Source organism: Diaphorina citri, unplaced genomic scaffold (genome assembly GCF_000475195.1).
Source record: "Diaphorina citri unplaced genomic scaffold, Diaci psyllid genome assembly version 1.1 scaffold998, whole genome shotgun sequence".
In the NCBI taxonomy this organism is placed as follows: Eukaryota; Metazoa; Arthropoda; class Insecta; order Hemiptera; family Psyllidae; genus Diaphorina; species Diaphorina citri.
In genome coordinates this window covers 72423-92159 of record NW_007378429.1, presented here as the reverse complement: position 1 = coordinate 92159, position 19737 = coordinate 72423, and the positions used below count along the sequence as shown (strand labels likewise).

General features: G+C 38.5%; 2 protein-coding genes across 2 annotated transcripts in view; both read left to right on the top strand.

Annotated features, from left to right (window-relative positions):
- Window positions 1-2478, top strand: part of LOC103513631 — a 9143-nt gene extending 6665 nt beyond the window's left edge. Inside the window, exon 3 of the mRNA XM_008478477.2 lies at window positions 2068-2478. Coding sequence (XP_008476699.1) covers window positions 2068-2406 — 339 coding nt within the window. The 3' untranslated portion in view covers window positions 2407-2478. The remainder of the gene's footprint in view (window positions 1-2067) is intronic.
- A 307-nt stretch (window positions 2479-2785) lies between these two features.
- LOC103513634 (cationic amino acid transporter 4) lies at window positions 2786-18964 on the top strand. The gene is made up of 9 exons (XM_026826785.1): window positions 2786-3029; window positions 4803-4970; window positions 5737-6027; window positions 7183-7353; window positions 15607-15686; window positions 16346-16573; window positions 16873-17113; window positions 17983-18144; window positions 18684-18964. Exons 1-9 carry the CDS (start codon window positions 2792-2794, stop codon window positions 18962-18964), a joined length of 1860 nt encoding a protein of 619 aa, XP_026682586.1. The 5' UTR covers window positions 2786-2791.
- The last annotated feature ends 773 nt before the right edge of the window (window positions 18965-19737 follow it).

Below are 19737 nucleotides of genomic sequence, written 5' to 3'. Positions count from 1 at the left end.
TTGTTCGCGGATTTCGCGATTATGTTCGCGGATTTCGTGATTATGTTCGCGGATTTGGCGATTATGTTCGCGGATTTGCCGATTTTGCTCGCGGATTTGGCGATTATGTTCGCGGATTTGGCGATTATGTTCGCGGGTTCCGCGATTATGTTCGCGGATTTCGCGATTATGTTCGCGGGTTCCGCGATTTTGTTCGCGGATTTGGCGATTATGGTCGCGGATGGCGATTTTGTTCGCGGATTTTGCGATTATGTTCGCGGATTTGGCAATTATGTTCGCGGATTCGCGTCCCGAATCGACGCGATTATGTTCGCGGATTTGGCAATTATGTTCGCGGATTCGCGTCCCGAATCGACATTTTGGATATTTGGCAAGCCTAGTATTAAGTATAACTAAATTTGGTAAACCCCGCTCTTGGTGGTTTTCAACTCTACTGACTAACTAAACGGTTAGAGATATCGAAAAGTTATAAAAACCCAAACCCTAATGGCTAAAATGTATAGTGTAAATTGGCTAAAATGTATAGTGTAAATTTAAAAAAATAAATAGTCATATATTCAAATCAAATCAAACTTATCATCGGAGCAAAATCTAACAGGATAAGGAAAGTCGTGTAATGTTGCCACCAGATTTCTAACACCTCTTTCTTCCCGGTCACTCGGGTGCAGGTGCAGCGAGCGTGGCTAGAGCTTGGAGTGGTTACGTTGACTCACTGTGTGGTGGAGCGATCAGTAACTTCACCATAGCTACGGTGGGAGAACTACATGAGGATCTCCTAGGCAAATATCCGGACTTCCTTGCCTTCTTTGTGTGTTTGGGATATGCACTGTTATTAGGTAAGAAGATATAATTAAATACCTAGATAATGATAAATTATTAACTATCTATCTATTGTTATTTTTTTCTTCTTCTTCACCTTTTCCCGTGGTCAGACGGGGTCGGCGTTTTCAATCAGCCGTAGGGTGATCGCTTTTTGCCTGACATTTGGTTTTGGTTTCAAAATTTTACGAATGGATGCCCTTCGCAATCAAACTTTCCTAATTCTTTGCAAGGGAAATTTCAGGCTGTTTTACTCCCCGTTTAAAGTCCCCCAACAAGACTATTAGACTGGTCTACTCCCTGTTTTAGGTCCCCCAGTTGGTTCATCATTACAGGCTTGCCAAATATCCAAAATGTCGATTCGGGACGCGAATCCGCGAACATAATTGCCAAATCCGCGAACATAATCGCCAAATCCGCGAACAAAATCGCGAAATCCGCGAACATAATCGCGAAATCCGCGAACATAATCGAGAAATTCCGCGAACATAATCGCGAAATCCGCGAACATAATCGCGAAACCCGCGAACATAATCGCCAAATCCGCGAACACAATCGCGAAATCCGCGAACATAATCGCGAAACCCGCGAACATAATCGCCAAATCCGCGAACAAAATCGCCAAATCCGCGAACAAAATCGCAAAATCCGCGAACAAAATCGCCAAATCCGCGACCATAATCGCGAAATCCGCGAACATAATCGCGAAACCCGCGAACATAATCGCCAAATCAGCGAACATAATCTATGCGTAGTAAACCGTTTTAGGACTGTTGCACATTGGAAGCGTAGTCGTTCAACTTTCAGTCACCTCGAAGTCAAAATCTATGAAAATAGAGTGTTGAGCGATCTGTATCATTTTCATAGGTTTGAATTTTTAGGCGACATTGCGCGACTCCTCGCTTCTAAAAGTCGCATGACTACGCGTCAGGCCTGACATTCAATCGTAAAATAATCGATTTTGTAGTCCTTTTTTTCACCCTTCTTTTACAGCTGAATTTTTGAAATTTTGTAGACAATAAGCAAGTAGAACTCAACATTTTCTTCAAATTTCATGATACTTAAAATATGGAAATGTAACGCAAACGGAGTTATTACAGGGTTTAAAAAAAGCGGCGAAATGTTTCGTGTTGTTAGCACTCCGTTCTGAGGCCGGAACTTGGCCTTACCGGATTTTTAAATAAATGGACGCGATTTGAATAGTTCCATTATTACCTATAATGACCGCATCTTGAATATTTCACCCAGATGAGATCCCACGCTGGTGACTATGGTAAAACCCAAGTCCAAGCCATAGTACTCCGAAAACTCGACAGAGAGAACGAACTCCTTCTGTACAAACTAGACGCCAGAATCACGGCTGAAAACAAAGTCATCATGGATGTCGTGAAAGAGAATGTGATCAAGGATAGCAGGAAGATTATCAAGTACACCAACATACCGTGTTATCGGAACTTCAAGCGAATAGTGTACAAGGAATTGATGAAGAACTTGGAAAAGGAAATCGAGGATGTGAAGACAGAAGCGTGTCGACTGATATCCAACGAGAAGGATACTATTTTGGATGAAATAAACAACTTTGTGTAAACTACAGGAACGTTCAGTTCGACAAATAAAAAGCCTAATCAAAACAAAGTTACAAAGTAATTTGACAACAAAGTCCATTCGACAATTAAAAGTAGGTACCTAAAGCAGCGCGAGAAATCCGCGAACATAATCGCGAAATCCGCGAACATAATCGCTAAATCCGCGAACAAAATCGCGAAATCCGCGAACATAATCGGCAAACCCAAAAAGAATTTAAAAAAAAAAAAAAAAAAAAAATCACCATTCGGCTACAGGCTACAGCTGAAGCTGCTACAACAACTTTGTAATTTGTTATGCTTGTAACAAATATTGCAAAAACAAAAGGGGGGGGGGAAACCAATAATAATAATAATTTATTAATTCTCCCTCCCCAGGCATTGGTCACATGGTAGGGGCCGGTATCTACGTCCTAACAGGCACGGTAGCCCGTGACCTCGCCGGCCCTGGTATCATCCTCTCATTCATGCTAGCCGGTATCACGTCTATGTTGGCCGCCGTATGCTATGCAGAGTTTGGTGCCAGAGTACCCAAAGCAGGGTCGGCCTATGTGTACACCTATGTCAGTGTGGGGGAGTTCTGGGCGTTTGTGATTGGCTGGAATATTATTCTCGAGCATATGATTGGTAAGCATATGATTTGTAAGCATATGATTGGTAAGTTGTGACCAAGTTTTGGCAGTTTTTGACGGTTTTCAGCTCTTCTAAGACCGCGTTTTGCTATGTCGAGTTGGCTTCAATTCTGGATTGAACTAGGTATTAAGTATAACTAAATTTGGTAAACCCCGCTCTTGGTGGTTTTCAACTCTACTGACTAACTAAACGGTTAGAGCTATCGAAAAGTTATAAAAACCCAAACCCTTAAGACAGTCATATTTGATCTTTAGAATATGATCCCGGAGTCATATTTGATCTTTAGAATAAGCATAGAAAGGAGAATGGATAAAATGTATATTGTAAATTTAAAAAAAAATAAACAAAGTCATATATTCAAATCAAATCAAACTTATCATCGGAGCAAAATCTAACAGGATAAGGAAAGTCGTGTAATGTTCATACGAGACCTTGTTTAGACTGCTGGGGTAAAGGGACTTTTCAGTCCTATTCGGGCAGGATAAACAAGGTATATTCTATTCTATGTTTCTCCCCACAGATTTCTCACGAAATGTCCTGCATTACGTCTACTGGATGTCTCATTCTGTGATCACATTAGCTCTTATTATGGAACAACTTTTCATACCATCTAACGAAACAAAGGTGTATTTTCCTTTCTCAAACGGAACCGTCCACACATGGTCGACGCCGAGGTGAATCTATGTTGTCGAGGCATCAGTGTGGACGGTTTCAGTCGACGGCTATGTGTTATGTGTGCACACAGCTTATGGGTTCCAGTCGATAGTCATCGACTTTGACTGTCTGTAGTTTAGACCTGTATGCTGTAGACGCACTCTATCGATATAAACACAATTCCGATATTTGTTGGATGTCTCATATAAATCTCATTAACCCGAAAGCAGAATTTTGAATTTGGACGAATCATATCGAAATATGGAATTGTAAATACTTTTCCATACTTTGGTGATTTAGGGCACTGGAAGAAAAGATATCCTTTCTTTAACTCCAGAACTCAGAAATAGGTATTAGACGTAAAGATGTATTAAAATTGGCATTGAAAAAACATCTGGAAATTATGGAGAACAAAATGTCAATCTTGAATATAATCCGGAGCAATTAATAAATAATAAAACTAATGTACAAGGTAAGCATATGGTTTGTAAGCATATGATTGGTAAGCATATGATTTGTAAGCATATGATTGGTAAGCATATGATTTGTAAGCATATGATTGGTAAGCATATGATTTGTAAGCATATGATTGGTAAGCATATGATTTGTAAGCATATGATTGGTAAATCCTGAAATAGTCTGATTGTGAAATAAATAGTTCTGATGAAGGTAAAAGGATGGCTTTGTGACCAAGTTTTGGCAGTTTTTGACGGTTTTCAGCTCTTCTAAGACCGCGTTTTGCTATGTCGAGTTGGCTTCAATTCTGGATTGAACTGGGTATTAAGTATAACTAAATTTGGTAAACCCCGCTCTTGGTGGATTTCAACTCTACTGACTAACTAAACGGTTAGAGATATCGAAAAGTTACATATAAAAACCCAAACCCTTAAGACAGTACTTTATATGTACCTTGTCATATTTGATCTTTTAGAATAAGCATAGAAAGGAGAATGGATAAAATGTATATTGTAAATTTAAAAAAAAATAAACAAAGTCATATATTCAAATCAAATCAAACTTATCATCGGAGCAAAATCTAACAGGATAAGGAAAGTCGTGTAATGTTCGCACCAGATTTCTAACACCTCTTTCTTCCCGGTCACTCGGGTGCAGGTGCAGCGAGCGTGGCTAGAGCTTGGAGTGGTTACGTTGACTCACTGTGTGGTGGAGCGATCAGTAACTTCACCATAGCTACGGTGGGAGAACTACATGAGGATCTCCTAGGCAAATATCCGGACTTCCTTGCATTCTTTGTGTGCTTGGGATATGCACTGCTATTAGGTAAGAAGATATAATTAAATAGATTGAAATCTTCTTCTTCTTCTTCACCTTTTCCCGTGTTCAGACGGGGTCGGCGTTTTCAATCAGCCGTAGGGTGATCGCTTTTGGCCATTTAATTTAGTTTGGTTACAAAATTTTACGAATGGATGCCCTTCGCAATCAAACTTTCCTAATTCTTTGCAAGGGAAATTTCAGGCTGTTTTACTCCCTGTCTAAAGTCCCCCAACAAGACTATTAGACTGGTCTACTCCCTGTTTTAGGTCCCCCAGTTGGTTAATTATTACTATGGAGTTAAAACGGCAATGAAACTCTCATTTCACGCTGTTTCACTCCCTGTTTAAAGTCACCCAACAAGACCATTAGACTGGTCTACTCCCTGTTTTAGGTCCCCCAGTTGGTTCACTATTACTATGAAGTAAAAACGGCAATGAAACTCTCATTTCCCCTCTATCCCACAGGTATGGGTGTGAAGGGCTCAGCTTTCATCAACAGCTTCCTCACGCTAGCTAACCTCATGGTTATGGCCATCGTGATAGTAGTCGGCTTCTATTACGGTCGTCTAGACAATTGGATTAACGAGGGGGGTGGCTTTCATTTCATGAAATTTGGCAAGATTTTCATTTCAAGTTAAACTAAAGTTTATCTTTAGACTTCATACATACGGCGGTCAGACTGGTCTACTCCCTGTTTTAGGTCCCCCAGTTGGTTCATTATGACTATGGAGTAAAAACGGCAATGAAACTCTCATTTTCCCTCTATCCCACAGGCATGGGTGTGAAGGGCTCAGCTTTCATCAACAGCTTCCTCACGCTAGCTAACCTCATGGTTATGGCCATCGTGATAGTCGTCGGCTTCTATTACGGTCGTCTAGACAATTGGATCAACGAGGGGGGTGGCTTTCTACCCTATGGCATATCAGGCGTGGTGGCAGGAGCGGCCACGTGTTTCTATGCCTATGTTGGATTCGATAGCATTGCGACGTCAGGGGAGGAAGCGAAGGACCCCGCCTATTCGATTCCCCTGGCGACCATTCTGTCCATGTCTGTTGTCGCGTTAGGTGAGTCCGGCCCTGGTGTTTATACTAACGTGTACACTTTGTTTAGAAGGTGTTTAGAAGTTCTGAATTTTATTATTTAGATTGTGCTTTTGAAAGAAAACCAATGTGATTGGGGTAGAGTATTTCCATTTTAAAATGGAAATTTGACTCATTGAGCACCAAAATGGTTAAAGTGTCACGGCATGACTTCTAAACTTTTTTGTGCCGGCGTTTTCACCCTTCTTTTGGTAACAAAATTCTTACGATTTTGTGAACATTGCTGAAAGTGACCCTAAATTGCCAAACTTTACCAAAAATAATAATCGAGACGCGGGAAACAAAGAAAGCCGAAAGTAATCATTCACATTTCAAACTTTTCAGTTCTTCCACTTAATTATTAATCTGATTGAGGTAGAGTATTTCCATTTTAAAATGGAAAGTTGACTCATTGAGCACCAAAATGGTTAAAGTGTCACGGCATGACTTCTAAACTTTTTTGTGCCGGGGTTTTCACCCTTCTTTTGGTAACAAAATTCTTACGATTTTGTGAACATTGCTAAAAGTGACCCTAAATTGCCAAACTTTACCAAAAAAAATAATAATCGAGACGCGGAAAACAAAGAAAGCCGAAAGTAATCATTCACATTTCAAACTTTTCAGTTCTTCGACTTAATTAATAATTTAACCCATTTTCTCTCCCCAGGTTACATTCTAGTGACCATTCTGTCCATGTCTGTTGTCGCGTTAGGTGAGTCCGGCCCTGGTGTTTATACTAACGTGTACACTTTGTTTAGAAGGTGTTTAGTTCTGAATTTTATTATTTCTGAAGTTGTTCTGAATTTTATTATTTAGATTGTGCTTTTGAAAGAAAACCAATCTGATTGGGGTAGAGTATTTCCATTTTAAAATGGAAAGTTGACTCATTGAGCACCAAAATGGTTTAAGCGTCACGGCATGACTTCTAAACTTTTTTGTGCCGGCGTTTTCACCCTTTTTTTGGTAACAAAATTCTTACGATTTTGTGAACATTGCTAAATGTGGCCCTAAATTGCCAAACTTTACCAAAAAAAAATATTCGAGACGCGGGAAACAAAGAAAGCCGAAAATAATCATTCACATTTCAAACTTTTCAGCTCTTCCACTTAATTAATAATTTAACCCATTTTCTCTCCCCAGGTTACATTCTAGTAAGCGCAGCACTCACTCTGATGATCCCCTATTGGACCATTAACCCTAACGCTGCTCTACCTGAGGCATTCTCCATGTTAGGGCTCCACTGGTTGAAGTATACTGTCACATTCGGGGCCCTATGTGGCATGACCACGACACTGTTTGGATCTCTGTTCTCTCTACCGCGAGGCATTCTCCATGTTAGGGCTCCACTGGTTGAAGTATACTGTCACATTCGGGGCCCTATGTGGCATGACCACGACACTGTTTGGATCCCTGTTCTCTCTACCGCGATGTATCTATGCTATGGCTGAGGATGGACTTATCTTCAAGTTCCTGGGCAAAGTCAATAGAACCACACAGGTAAGAAGGTTTGGCGTGGTTCCAAGAGGTTATGTAGGGTGCATACCATGTCCTATTCCTAAAGGAGAAAGATAGAGATTTTTCATGGTATCTGGATTATAAGTTACGACCACTTTCATTCGTCACTGAATGGGTATCACTTGAGGCTAGCCCACCAGAGGTCCCATGTTCCGACAGAATCGAAGTTTTTCGGCTTTGTGCCTGGATTTCGGGATACACTCAGCCTCCTGAGGAGGTATGATATTTATTCTTAACATTGTTTGAGAATTTGACCACAATAATGGTAGTAGCCTACTGTTGGGTTAATGGGTTTCACGGACTCTTCAGTCCTATTCGAGCAGTATAAAAAGCACTGTTGGTTTTTGTAATATTGTTAGGTCATTTCCCTTTATCAATCAAATCTCAAATTATCTGTGGTGAAGCAGAGCTTTTTCACAACTTTAGTGTGGAGTGGATATCACCTCATTTGCTATCAATGTCCATAATTATTTCAACACACCATTGGTTACTATTCAATTAAAGTAGCTACTCAATTGTCCTCACGAGGCTGAGTGCACGCCAAACTCCAAACACAGAACCGAAAAAACTTCAACCGGGAATCGAACCCAGGACCTCCAGCGTGCACGGAGGTTATCATTTTCCTGTGTTTTATGTTCAGGTCCCTGTAATCAATCTGGCCATCTCCGGTTTCTTCTCGGCCATCATCGCCCTCCTGTTTGACCTTGAGAAGTTAGTCGAGTTCATGTCTATAGGCACTTAAACAGGAAGGAGAACACCTAACCCTAACCAGCCTAGCTAGCTGCCAGTTTCAAAGGGTTCTCTCTGCTTTGAAAGAATAAGCACAAGTCCTCACAATGGTTGACTACGGTTCAGGACAAGCCAATTAAACATGAACCATGACCTCGGTATATTCCCTCCTGGCCTACACCATCGTATCGGCCTCCGTTATTATACTCCGGTATCGGCCTGCTATCACCGGCCTTGGATCACGGGATGCTAGCCATCTCACCCTGACACCGGAGGCCGTTACACCTCAGTCTGTGGTAAGTTAACTAGGAGATCAACTTTCTCCAAAGCCCAATGAGGCCGAACATTTAATAATCAAAATTTCTTTTTGTGTTAAACACGCTTGTTAAACATGCTTGCCGATTTTCGACGGTATCGGACTAAACGTTAAAGAGTTATCGTGAAACCTAAAGAAAAATATTCAAGTTGATACTAGATAAAAAGAGGGGGTGGGGGATATTACCTTTTTCATCGCCGTTTTCATTTCGTAGCAATGAAACAACTGCTGTATGAGACTCATGATATCTGTGTCATAGCATGTTCATCCCGTAGTATGTCCCTCATCAGAGGGACAAAAATAGACAATACTTTTCATTGAGGTGCTTTGTCTACAAGAAAACAGAAGAAATTAACTCGTTGAAATATTTGCAATCCAATTACTTTCAACTTTCAATAATAATGTAGGTGCCTCTGGAATTTCTTCTTTCTCTCTAACTTTTCTTTTGCATGGCTTTATAGCTCCTAACTTTCGTTCCAGGTTCCTAATTTCTCTTTCGTTTTCATCTATGATTGTGTTCAATATTTTCTTCTCTTCTGTCATTTTTGCAACTTCATTCTGTTTTAAATTTTTCGCTAGTACCTCTGGAATTTCTTCTTTCTCTCTAACTTTTCTTTTGCATGGCTTTATAGCTCCTAACTTTCGTTCCAGGTTCCTAATTTCTCTTTCATTTTCATCTATGATTGTGTTCAATATTTTCTTCTCTTCTGTCATTTTTGCAACTTCATTCTGTTTTAAATCTTTCGCTAGTGGCCTACACCATCGTATCGGCCTCCGTTATTATACTCCGGTATCGGCCTGCTATCACCGGCCTTGGATCACGGGATGCTAGCCACCTCACGCTGACACCGGAGGCCGTTACACCTCAGTCTGTGGTGAGTTATTAACTATAGGTATTCTCCTGGCCTACACCATCGTATCGGCCTCCGTTATTATACTCCGGTATCGGCCTGCTATCACCGGCCTTGGATCACGGGATGCTAGCCACCTCAAGCTGACACCGGAGGCCGTTAAAAATAGACACAATACTTTCCATTGAGGTGCTTGGTCTACAAGAAAACAGAAGAAATTAACTCGTTGAAATATTTGCAATCCAATTACTTTCAACTTTCAATAATAATGTAGGTACCTACTTTCAATAATACGATTTTACCATCATTTCACAGAGCACCCTGGACTTCGAGCTAGGAGCAGGCGGTACTCTGAAGACCGGATGGCAATACAACTGGATGAATTGTGTCCTGGGGAGATTCGAACCCGGGGTCTGCGCCTCCCTAGCCGTCTTCATCTACATCTGCATGTGTGCTGGACTATGCTTTCATTTACACGCTGTATACCAGGTGGATCAGAGAACATCCTGGTGGTCGCTGTTCACTACGACTATGTTTGTCTTCTGTATGTGCGCCTGTGAGTATACACTGTATATCATAGTTGAAAAATATTATTAAAAAAAAAAAAAAAGAGTTTTGATAGAGGGAACCGTTACCGCTAAGGTCTTATCGTTCCGAAAGCGAAAAGACAAGAAAGACAGGATATGACAAAGCCAGCCGTTCCGAGAACGAACCGTTAGGGTAAAATCCGCCTCGGGCGAATGAATTATTCCACGAGAATGAAGCTGAGAGCCTCTCCACACTTTTAAGGCTTCAACACTACCTACTGATATTATTTAATGTATATTAAAGGAATTTTAGTTGTGTTAAACATAAATGCTTGTCACAAATGTCGTTCCCCACTTAATATATTACGCTAAATTTTATGACATGACTTGGACTCGAACCACCAACCTCCACATTCAAAGTCCACCGTGCTAACCACTGCACCACTGAGGTTGGTTTTAATGCCTATTCTATTCTATTCTATTCTATTCTATTCTATTCTATTCTATTCTATTCTATTCTATTCTATTCTATTCTATTCTATTCTATTCTATTCTATTCTATTCTATTCTATTCTATTCTATTCTATTCTATTCTATTCTATTCTATTCTATTCTATTCTATTCTATTCTATTCTATTCTATTCTATTCTATTCTATTCTATTCTATTCTATTCTATTCTATTCTATTCTATTCTATTCTATTCTATTCTATTCTATTCTATTCTATTCTATTCTATTCTATTCTATTCTATTCTATTCTATTCTATTCTATTCTATTCTATTCTATTCTATTCTATTCTATTCTATTCTATTCTATTCTATTCTATTCTATTCTATTCTATTCTATTCTATTCTATTCTATTCTATTCTATTCTATTCTATTCTATTCTATTCTATTCTATTCTATTCTATTCTATTCTATTCTATTCTATTCTATTCTATTCTATTCTATTCTATTCTATTCTATTCTATTCTATTCTATTCTATTCTATTCTATTCTATTCTATTCTATTCTATTCTATTCTATTCTATTCTATTCTATTCTATTCTATTCTATTCTATTCTATTCTATTCTATTCTATTCTATTCTATTCTATTCTATTCTATTCTATTCTATTCTATTCTATTCTATTCTATTCTATTCTATTCTATTCTATTCTATTCTATTCTATTCTATTCTATTCTATTCTATTCTATTCTATTCTATTCTATTCTATTCTATTCTATTCTATTCTATTCTATTCTATTCTATTCTATTCTATTCTATTCTATTCTATTCTATTCTATTCTATTCTATTCTATTCTATTCTATTCTATTCTATTCTATTCTATTCTATTCTATTCTATTCTATTCTATTCTATTCTATTCTATTCTATTCTATTCTATTCTATTCTATTCTATTCTATTCTATTCTATTCTATTCTATTCTATTCTATTCTATTCTATTCTATTCTATTCTATTCTATTCTATTCTATTCTATTCTATTCTATTCTATTCTATTCTATTCTATTCTATTCTATTCTATTCTATTCTATTCTATTCTATTCTATTCTATTCTATTCTATTCTATTCTATTCTATTCTATTCTATTCTATTCTATTCTATTCTATTCTATTCTATTCTATTCTATTCTATTCTATTCTATTCTATTCTATTCTATTCTATTCTATTCTATTCTATTCTATTCTATTCTATTCTATTCTATTCTATTCTATTCTATTCTATTCTATTCTATTCTATTCTATTCTATTCTATTCTATTCTATTCTATTCTATTCTATTCTATTCTATTCTATTCTATTCTATTCTATTCTATTCTATTCTATTCTATTCTATTCTATTCTATTCTATTCTATTCTATTCTATTCTATTCTATTCTATTCTATTCTATTCTATTCTATTCTATTCTATTCTATTCTATTCTATTCTATTCTATTCTATTCTATTCTATTCTATTCTATTCTATTCTATTCTATTCTATTCTATTCTATTCTATTCTATTCTATTCTATTCTATTCTATTCTATTCTATTCTATTCTATTCTATTCTATTCTATTCTATTCTATTCTATTCTATTCTATTCTATTCTATTCTATTCTATTCTATTCTATTCTATTCTATTCTATTCTATTCTATTCTATTCTATTGCTGGTAGTATAAACAAGGTATATTCTATTCTATTCTATTCTATTCTATTCTATTCTATTCTATTCTATTCTATTCTTTCTGTTCCAGGACTTCTTGTCTACTTCCTCTACGGTATTCATCATAGTAAGGAACAAGAGGTGACATCCTCGTACAAAGTCCTACTCACTAGCAATGAAGCTGTCAAACTACGCTGGGGGGCGATACCTCCCCGCCGCCGGACTAAATCCCCTGATGACGATACGAGACCCATTGTCGACTCGGACTAAACACACTTCCAATATATGGGAAGGATTAAGCAGGAAAGAACCATTCATAGGGCAATGTCCCTTATGGATGGTTATTTTCTGTTTAAGGATGATTATTTTCCCTTTGTGGATGATTATTTTCCCTTATGGACGATTACTTTCTGGTTATAGATGGCAGTGCCCCTTATGGATGTTTATTTTCTATAAAATGCTGTCCATATTTATCTGAGTAGATCTGAGAGAACTCTGCCTCGGTTGTGTAGTGGCCAAAGTGATCGCCTGATAATCAGACGGGTGTGGGTTCAATCCCAGCCGAGGTATGGAATTTCATCCTCAACAATTTTTGAGAATTTGACTGCAATAATACTGGTAGCCTACTGATGGGTTGAACGGACTCTGCAGTACTGTTAGAGGAGTATAATAAAAATAAACACTATTATTATGTTAGATTTGGGACGAATAATCAATACACTTTTGTAAATAATTATTCTCCTTTTTCTTTAACGCAATAGATAATTTATTATTATAATAAAAGCCATAAATATTTTCGTTAATATTTAATGAAAAAATAAAATTTGTAATAAAAGGCACAAATAATTTTAACGCATATAATAAACCGCCAAGCTTCTGACATCTTGCAAATGTGGTCAATCAGTCGAGGTGCTGGGTTCGAATCCTGTACGGGGTGGAATTTTTTCTTTCCGGACAGACAGTACGATGCGATTAGACAGGTATACAAATATGAATGCGGTCCAGATACAGCTTTAAACTGACAATTTTACATATGTATTAAAACTATTATTCTATACCTAATTAGATTTATAATGTATTGGAAGGAAAATTTCGGCAGACCAAAAATGGACCCGCTCAGTTCTGGGACCCCAAATTTAAACGACCGACTTGTCTTGATTCAAGAAACTTCTGCACCAAATTTCATCAAAATCCGACCAGGCAATCGCGAGTTTTAGCGAAACAAACATCTAAGCGAAACAAACATTTTTCTAGCTAAGTAAGGTCTTTTTACTGAATTATTCGTTGTATGTGTTATTTTTTAACCCATCAAATATACGAGACCTTGTTTAGACTGCTGGGGTAAAGGGACTTTTCAGTCCTATTCGGGCAGGATAAACAAGGTATATTCTATATTCTAAAACAAATGCAAAACTGTCGAGGTAAAATGCACACCTTACTATCGTTCGGTCAATTAGTATACCCCGTGCTTTATTTAGACTGGAGAAGGTATAGTACATTAGATCGTAGAGAAAGCCAGCCGTTCCGAGAAGGAATACATTTTAGTCCTCTCTTTCCCCTTCTGTCTTATGTATGTGTGTAGTAAATGTCTTATGTATGTTAATGTCAATCTAAACTTGTCCTTTTTTTTAATTTAAACAGGTCTTGAATATTGTTCCATAAAATGTAATGTTATTACCAATCAAATAAATAAGACCTTGTTTAGACTGCGGGAGTAAAGGGACTTTTCAGTCCTATGCTGGTAGTATAAACAAGGTATATTCTATTCTATTCTATTCTTTCTGTTCCAGGACTTCTCGTCTACTTCCTGTACGGTATTCATCATAGTAAGGAACAAGAGGTGACGCGAGACCTTGTTTAGACTGCTGGGGTAAAGGGACTTTTCAGTCCTATTCGGGCAGGATAAACAAGGTATATTCTATTCTATTCTATATTCTAAAACAAATGCAAAACTGTCGAGTTAAAATGCACACCTTTCTATCGTTCGGTCAATTAGTATACCTCGTGCTTTATTTAGACTGGAGAAGGTATAGTAAGTACATTAGATCGTAGAGAAAGCCAGCCGTTCCGAGAAGGAATACATTTCAGTCCTCTCTTTCCCCTTCTGTCTTATGTATGTCAATGTCAATCTAAACTTGTCTTTTTTTTAAATTTAAACAGGTCTTGAATATTGTTCCATAAAATGTAATGTTATTACCAATCAAATATATAAGACCTTGTTTAGACTGCGAGAGTAAAGGGACTTTTCAGTCCTATGCTGGTAGTATAAACAAGGTATATTCTATTCTATTCTTTCTGTTCCAGGACTTCTGGTCTACTTCCTATATGGTATTCATCATAGTAAGGAGCAAGAGGTGACATCCTCGTACAAAGTCCTACTCACTAGCAATGAAGCTGTCAAACTACGCTGGGGGGCGATACCTCCCCGCCGCCGGACTAAATCCCCTGATGACGATACGAGACCTATTGTCGACTCGGACTAAACACACTTCCAATTTATGGGAAGGATTAAGCAGAAAAGAACCATTCATAAGGCAATGTCCCTTATGGATGGTTATTTTCTGTTTAAGGATGATTATTTTCCCCTTAGTGGATGATTATTTTCCCTTATGGACGATTACTTTCTGGTTATAGATGACAGTGCCCCTTATGGATGTTTATTTTCTATATAATGCTGTCCATATTTATCTGAGTAGATCTGAGAGAACTCTGCCTCGGTGATCAAGTATTCTCTCTATCCATTTCAAATGTCCTCTTTCTCTGTTTCAAATCATCAAATATTCTCTCTATCCATTTCAAATGTCCTCTGTCTATGTTTCAAATCATCAAGTATTCTCTCTATCCATTTCAAATGTCCTCTTTCTCTGTTTCAAATCATCAAATATTCTCTGTATCCATTTCAAATGTCCTCTTTCTCTGTTTCAAATCATCGAATATTCTCTCTATCCATTTCAAACGTCCTCTTTCTCTGTTTCAAATATTCTCTCTATCCTTTTCAAATGCCCTCTTTCTGTGCGTCAAAGGTCTTCTGTGTTTCCCGGTATTGGTTGGTATACTTGGAGTGGATTCCGGAATCATTTCAGGCACCAGCAAACTTTGATTCTCACGTGGGACAAACAGACTATGGGTTTCATTGGACATAGCCTCCCAGACCGCTTCTTGATTACAGTCTGGCAAGTGTTTCATCGTTCTACCGGAGGTGTCTAGAGTGGATATGGTGGAGGTGGAGTCACTCGGTGGTGTAGTGGCCAAAGTGATCGCCTGATAATCAGACGGGTGTGGGTTCAATCCCAGCCGAGGTATGGAATTTCATCCTCAACCATTTTTGAGAATTTGACTGCAATAATACTGGTAGCCTACTGATGGGTTGAACGGACTCTGAAGTCCTGTTAGAAGAGTATATGAAAAATAATAATAAAATAAGCACTATTATTATGTTAGATTTGGGACGAATAATCAATACACCTTTGTAAATAATTATCTCTACCGCGATGTATCTATGCTATGGCCGAGGATGGACTTATCTTCAAGTTCCTCGGCAAAGTCAATAGAACCACACAGGTAAGAAGTTTTGGCGTGCTTCCAAGAGGTTATGTAGGGTGCATACCATGTCCTATTCCTAAAGGAGAAAGATAGAGATTTTTCATGGTATCTGGATTATAAGTTACGACCACATTCGTCACTGAATGGGTATCACTTGAGGCTAGTCCACCAGAGGTCCCGTGTTCCGACAGAATCGAAGTTTTTCGGCTTTGTGCCTGGATTACGGGATACACTCAGCCTCCTGAGGAGGTATGATATTTATTCTTAACATTGTTTGAGAATTTGACCACAATAATGGTAGTAGCCTACTGTTGGGTTAATGGGTTATACGGACTCTTCAGTCCTATTCGAGCAGTATAAAAAGCACTGTTGGTTTTTGTAATATTGTTAGGTCATTTCCCTTTATCAATCAAATCTCAAATTATCTGTGGTGAAGCAGAGCTTTTTCACAACTTTAGTGTGGAGTGGATATCACCTCATTTGCTATCAATGTCCATAATTATTTCAACACACCATTGGTCACTATTCAATTAAAGTAGCTACTCAATTGTCCTCACGAGGCTGAGTGCACGCCAAACTCCAAACACAGAGCCGAAAAAACTTCGACCGCGCCGGGAATCGAACCCAGGACCTCCAGCGTGCACGGAGGTTATCATTTTCCTGTGTTTTATGTTCAGGTCCCTGTAATCAATCTGGCCATCTCCGGTTTCTTCTCGGCCATCATCGCCCTCCTGTTTGACCTTGAGAAGTTAGTCGAGTTCATGTCTATAGGCACTCTCCTGGCCTACACCATCGTATCGGCCTCCGTTATTATACTCCGGTATCGGCCTGCTATCACCGGCCTTGGATCACGGGATGCTAGCCATCTCACCCTGACACCGGAGGCCGTTACACCTCAGTCTGTGGTAAGTTAACTAGGAGATCAACTTTCTCAAAAGTACTTTTTCATCACCGTTTTCATTTTGTAGCAATGAAACAACTGCTGCATGAGACTCATGATATCTGTGTCATAGCATGCTCATCCCATAGTATGTCCCTCATCAGAGGGACACAAATAGACACAATACTTTTCATTGAGGTGCTTGGTCTACAAGAAAACAGAAGAAATTAACTCGTTGAAATATTTGCAATCCAATTACTTTCAACTTTCAATAATAATGTAGGTACCTACTTTCAATAATACGATTTTACCATCATTTCACAGAGCACCCTGGACTTCGAGCTAGGAGCAGGCGGTACTCTGAAGACCGGATGGCAATACAACTGGATGAATTGTGTCCTGGGGAGATTCGAACCCGGGGTCTGCGCCTCCCTAGCCGTCTTCATCTACATCTGCATGTGTGCTGGACTATGCTTTCATTTACACGCTGTATACCAGGTGGATCAGAGAACATCCTGGTGGTCGCTGTTCACTACGACTATGTTTGTCTTCTGTATGTGCGCCTGTGAGTATACCACTGTATATCATAGTTGAAAAAATATTATTATTAAAAAAAAAAAAAAAAGAGTTTTGATAGAGGGAACCGTTACCGCTAAGGTCTTATCGTTCCGAAAGCGAAAAGACCAAGAAAGACAGGATATGGACAAAGCCAGCCGTTCCGGAGAACGAACCGTTAGGGTAAATCCGCCTCGGGCGAATGAATTATATTCCACGAGAGAGAGAAGCTGAGAGGCCTCTCCACACTTTTAAGGGCTTCAACACTACCTAACTGATGTTATTTTTAAAGAGAGTTTTGATAGAGGGAACCGTTACCGCTAAGGTTTTATCGTTCCGAAAGCGAAAAGAGAAGGAAGATAGGATATGACAAAGCCAGCCGTTCCGAGAACGAACCGTTAGGATAAAATCCGCCTCGGGCGAATGAATTATTCCATGGGAATGAAGCTGAGAGCGTCTCCACACTTTTAGGGCTTCAACACTACCTAGTGATATTATTTAATGTATATTATTTATGAGGCAACTAACAACCAATCTCGTATGAATTTAGAGTACTTTATGAATTTCGGGACGATAAGACCATAGCAGTTACAGTTCCCTCTGTCAAACAGCTGTCCTATTCATGAACCGTTACGCCACACCTATGATACAACTCCATCCCTAGGCAATTCAACCGCCAGTGTGGACGCCGTCATGGACCTATTGAACAGATTGGAACTATTCCACCGCATATAATATAACGTGGACTACGGCGCGAACGACCCAAAGGGTTAAAGCGCCCAATAGGAAAAAAAAACCTCTTAAAAAAAGAGAGACTTGGAGTTCTACATAGATTCTATTCTAGCCTAGTCTACACGTCTCTTCTATTCTATCCTACAGGTTTATTCGTCATCGAGGCACATGAGCAGAACATGGAAGGTCTCCGGTTCAAAGTCCCTCTGGTTCCATTTGTACCAGGACTGTCTATCTTCTTCAATATAGAGCTCATGGCGAACCTCAATGTTCTAACCTGGCTACGGTTCATCATATGGATGGCGTTAGGTAAGTATTTTGCAGGAAAAAAAAAATAAAATAATAATAATAAAATAACAGAAGGGTTTATAAAAATGACTCATCTATTGGAAGGAAAATTTCGGCAGACCAAAAATGGACCCGCTCAGTTCTGGGACCCCAAAAACGACCGACTTGTCTTGATTCAAGAAACTTCTGTACCAAATTTCATCAAAATCGGACCAGGCAGTCGCGAGTTTTAACTCAGAACCGTCCACCCCATTGTAAGCTATACGTTCTACCAAGCCTAGTAAGAAAACAAAGCTCGAACATTTCATTCTCCGACTATACAGTACCTAGTTATCAAATATCAAACAGTGATTTAAGCTATAGACATTTTGGAGGGGTCCATAACAAAGCTGCGTCGAAGAGATGGAAAACAGATCGAACTCAGAACCGTCCACCCCATTGTAAGCTATACGTTCTACCAAGCCTAGTAAGAAAACAAAGCTCGAACATTTCATTCTCCGACTATGCAGTACCTAGTTATCAAATCTCAAACAGTGATTTAAGCTATAGACATTTTGGAGGGCTTCATAACAAAGCTGCGTCGAAGAGATGGAAAACAGATCAAAAATCAGCGCGGTATGGAATGACCGTAACTAGCCGAGGACCATGTAGAACAATACCAGACAACTCTGATACGAACGTCAAACCTAGGCGAACCAAACGGACGAACAAATGGAATGGCGATTATCCAACCCATGATGAAAGCAGTAGCTCCAGTGAAGATGAAAGTACACCGGACCGAAAAAAAGTTACAGAATCCGAAGAAACAGTTACAAGTGAAAACAAACACGAAAACATCTAAGCGAAACAAACATTTTTCTAGTTAAGCAAGGTCTTTTTACTGAATTGTTAGTTGTATGTATTATTCTTTAACCCATCAAAATAATATACGAGACCTTGTTTAGACTGCTGGGGTAAAGGGACTTTTCAGTCCTATTCGGGCAGGATAAAGAAGGTATATTCTATTCTATTCTATATTCTAAAACAAATGCAAAACTGTCGAGTTAAAATGCACACCTTACTATCGTTCGGTCAATTAGTATACCCCGTGCTTTATTTAGACTGGAGAAGGTATAGTACATTAGATCGTAGAGAAAGCCAGCCGTTCCGAGAAGGAATACATTTTAGTCCTCTCTTTCCCCTTCTGTCTTATGTATGTGTGTAGTAAATGTCTTATGTATGTTAATGTCAATCTAAACTTGTCCTTTAAAAAAAAAAAATAAATAAATAAAAAAAAATAAAATAAACAGGTCTTGAACGAAAAGAGCATTGCATCTATTGCATCAACAATACAACAAGAGTAACTATTTAGTAACTTTGTCTTTTATTTAACTTTGGTTCCTACTTCTTTCAAGTCCTCTGAGCCAAACCCCTTCTTTATCTGTATCTAATATCCTCTTATTCCTTATTCCTCTTTCCCTTTAACATTTTATGCATCAAGTCTCTTTCCTTTGTATACGAGTAAAATGTCCTCTCCTTTGGATCAAATGTCCTCTTTCTCTGTTTCAAATCATTAAATATTCTATACGTAAGATTAAATACGTAAGATTAAATATTCTCTCTATCCATTTCAAA

Coding starts and splice junctions, on each gene's coding strand:
- LOC103513634 (XM_026826785.1), top strand. CDS start 2,792: ATGGTAGGGGCCGGTATCTACGTCCTAACAGGCACGGTAGCCCGTGAC. Junction 4,971..5,736: donor GGGATATGCACTGCTATTAG/GTAAGAAGATAT, acceptor TCTATCCCACAG/GCATGGGTGTGAAGGGCTCA. Junction 17,114..17,982: donor TGTCTTCTGTATGTGCGCCT/GTGAGTATACCA, acceptor TCTATCCTACAG/GTTTATTCGTCATCGAGGCA.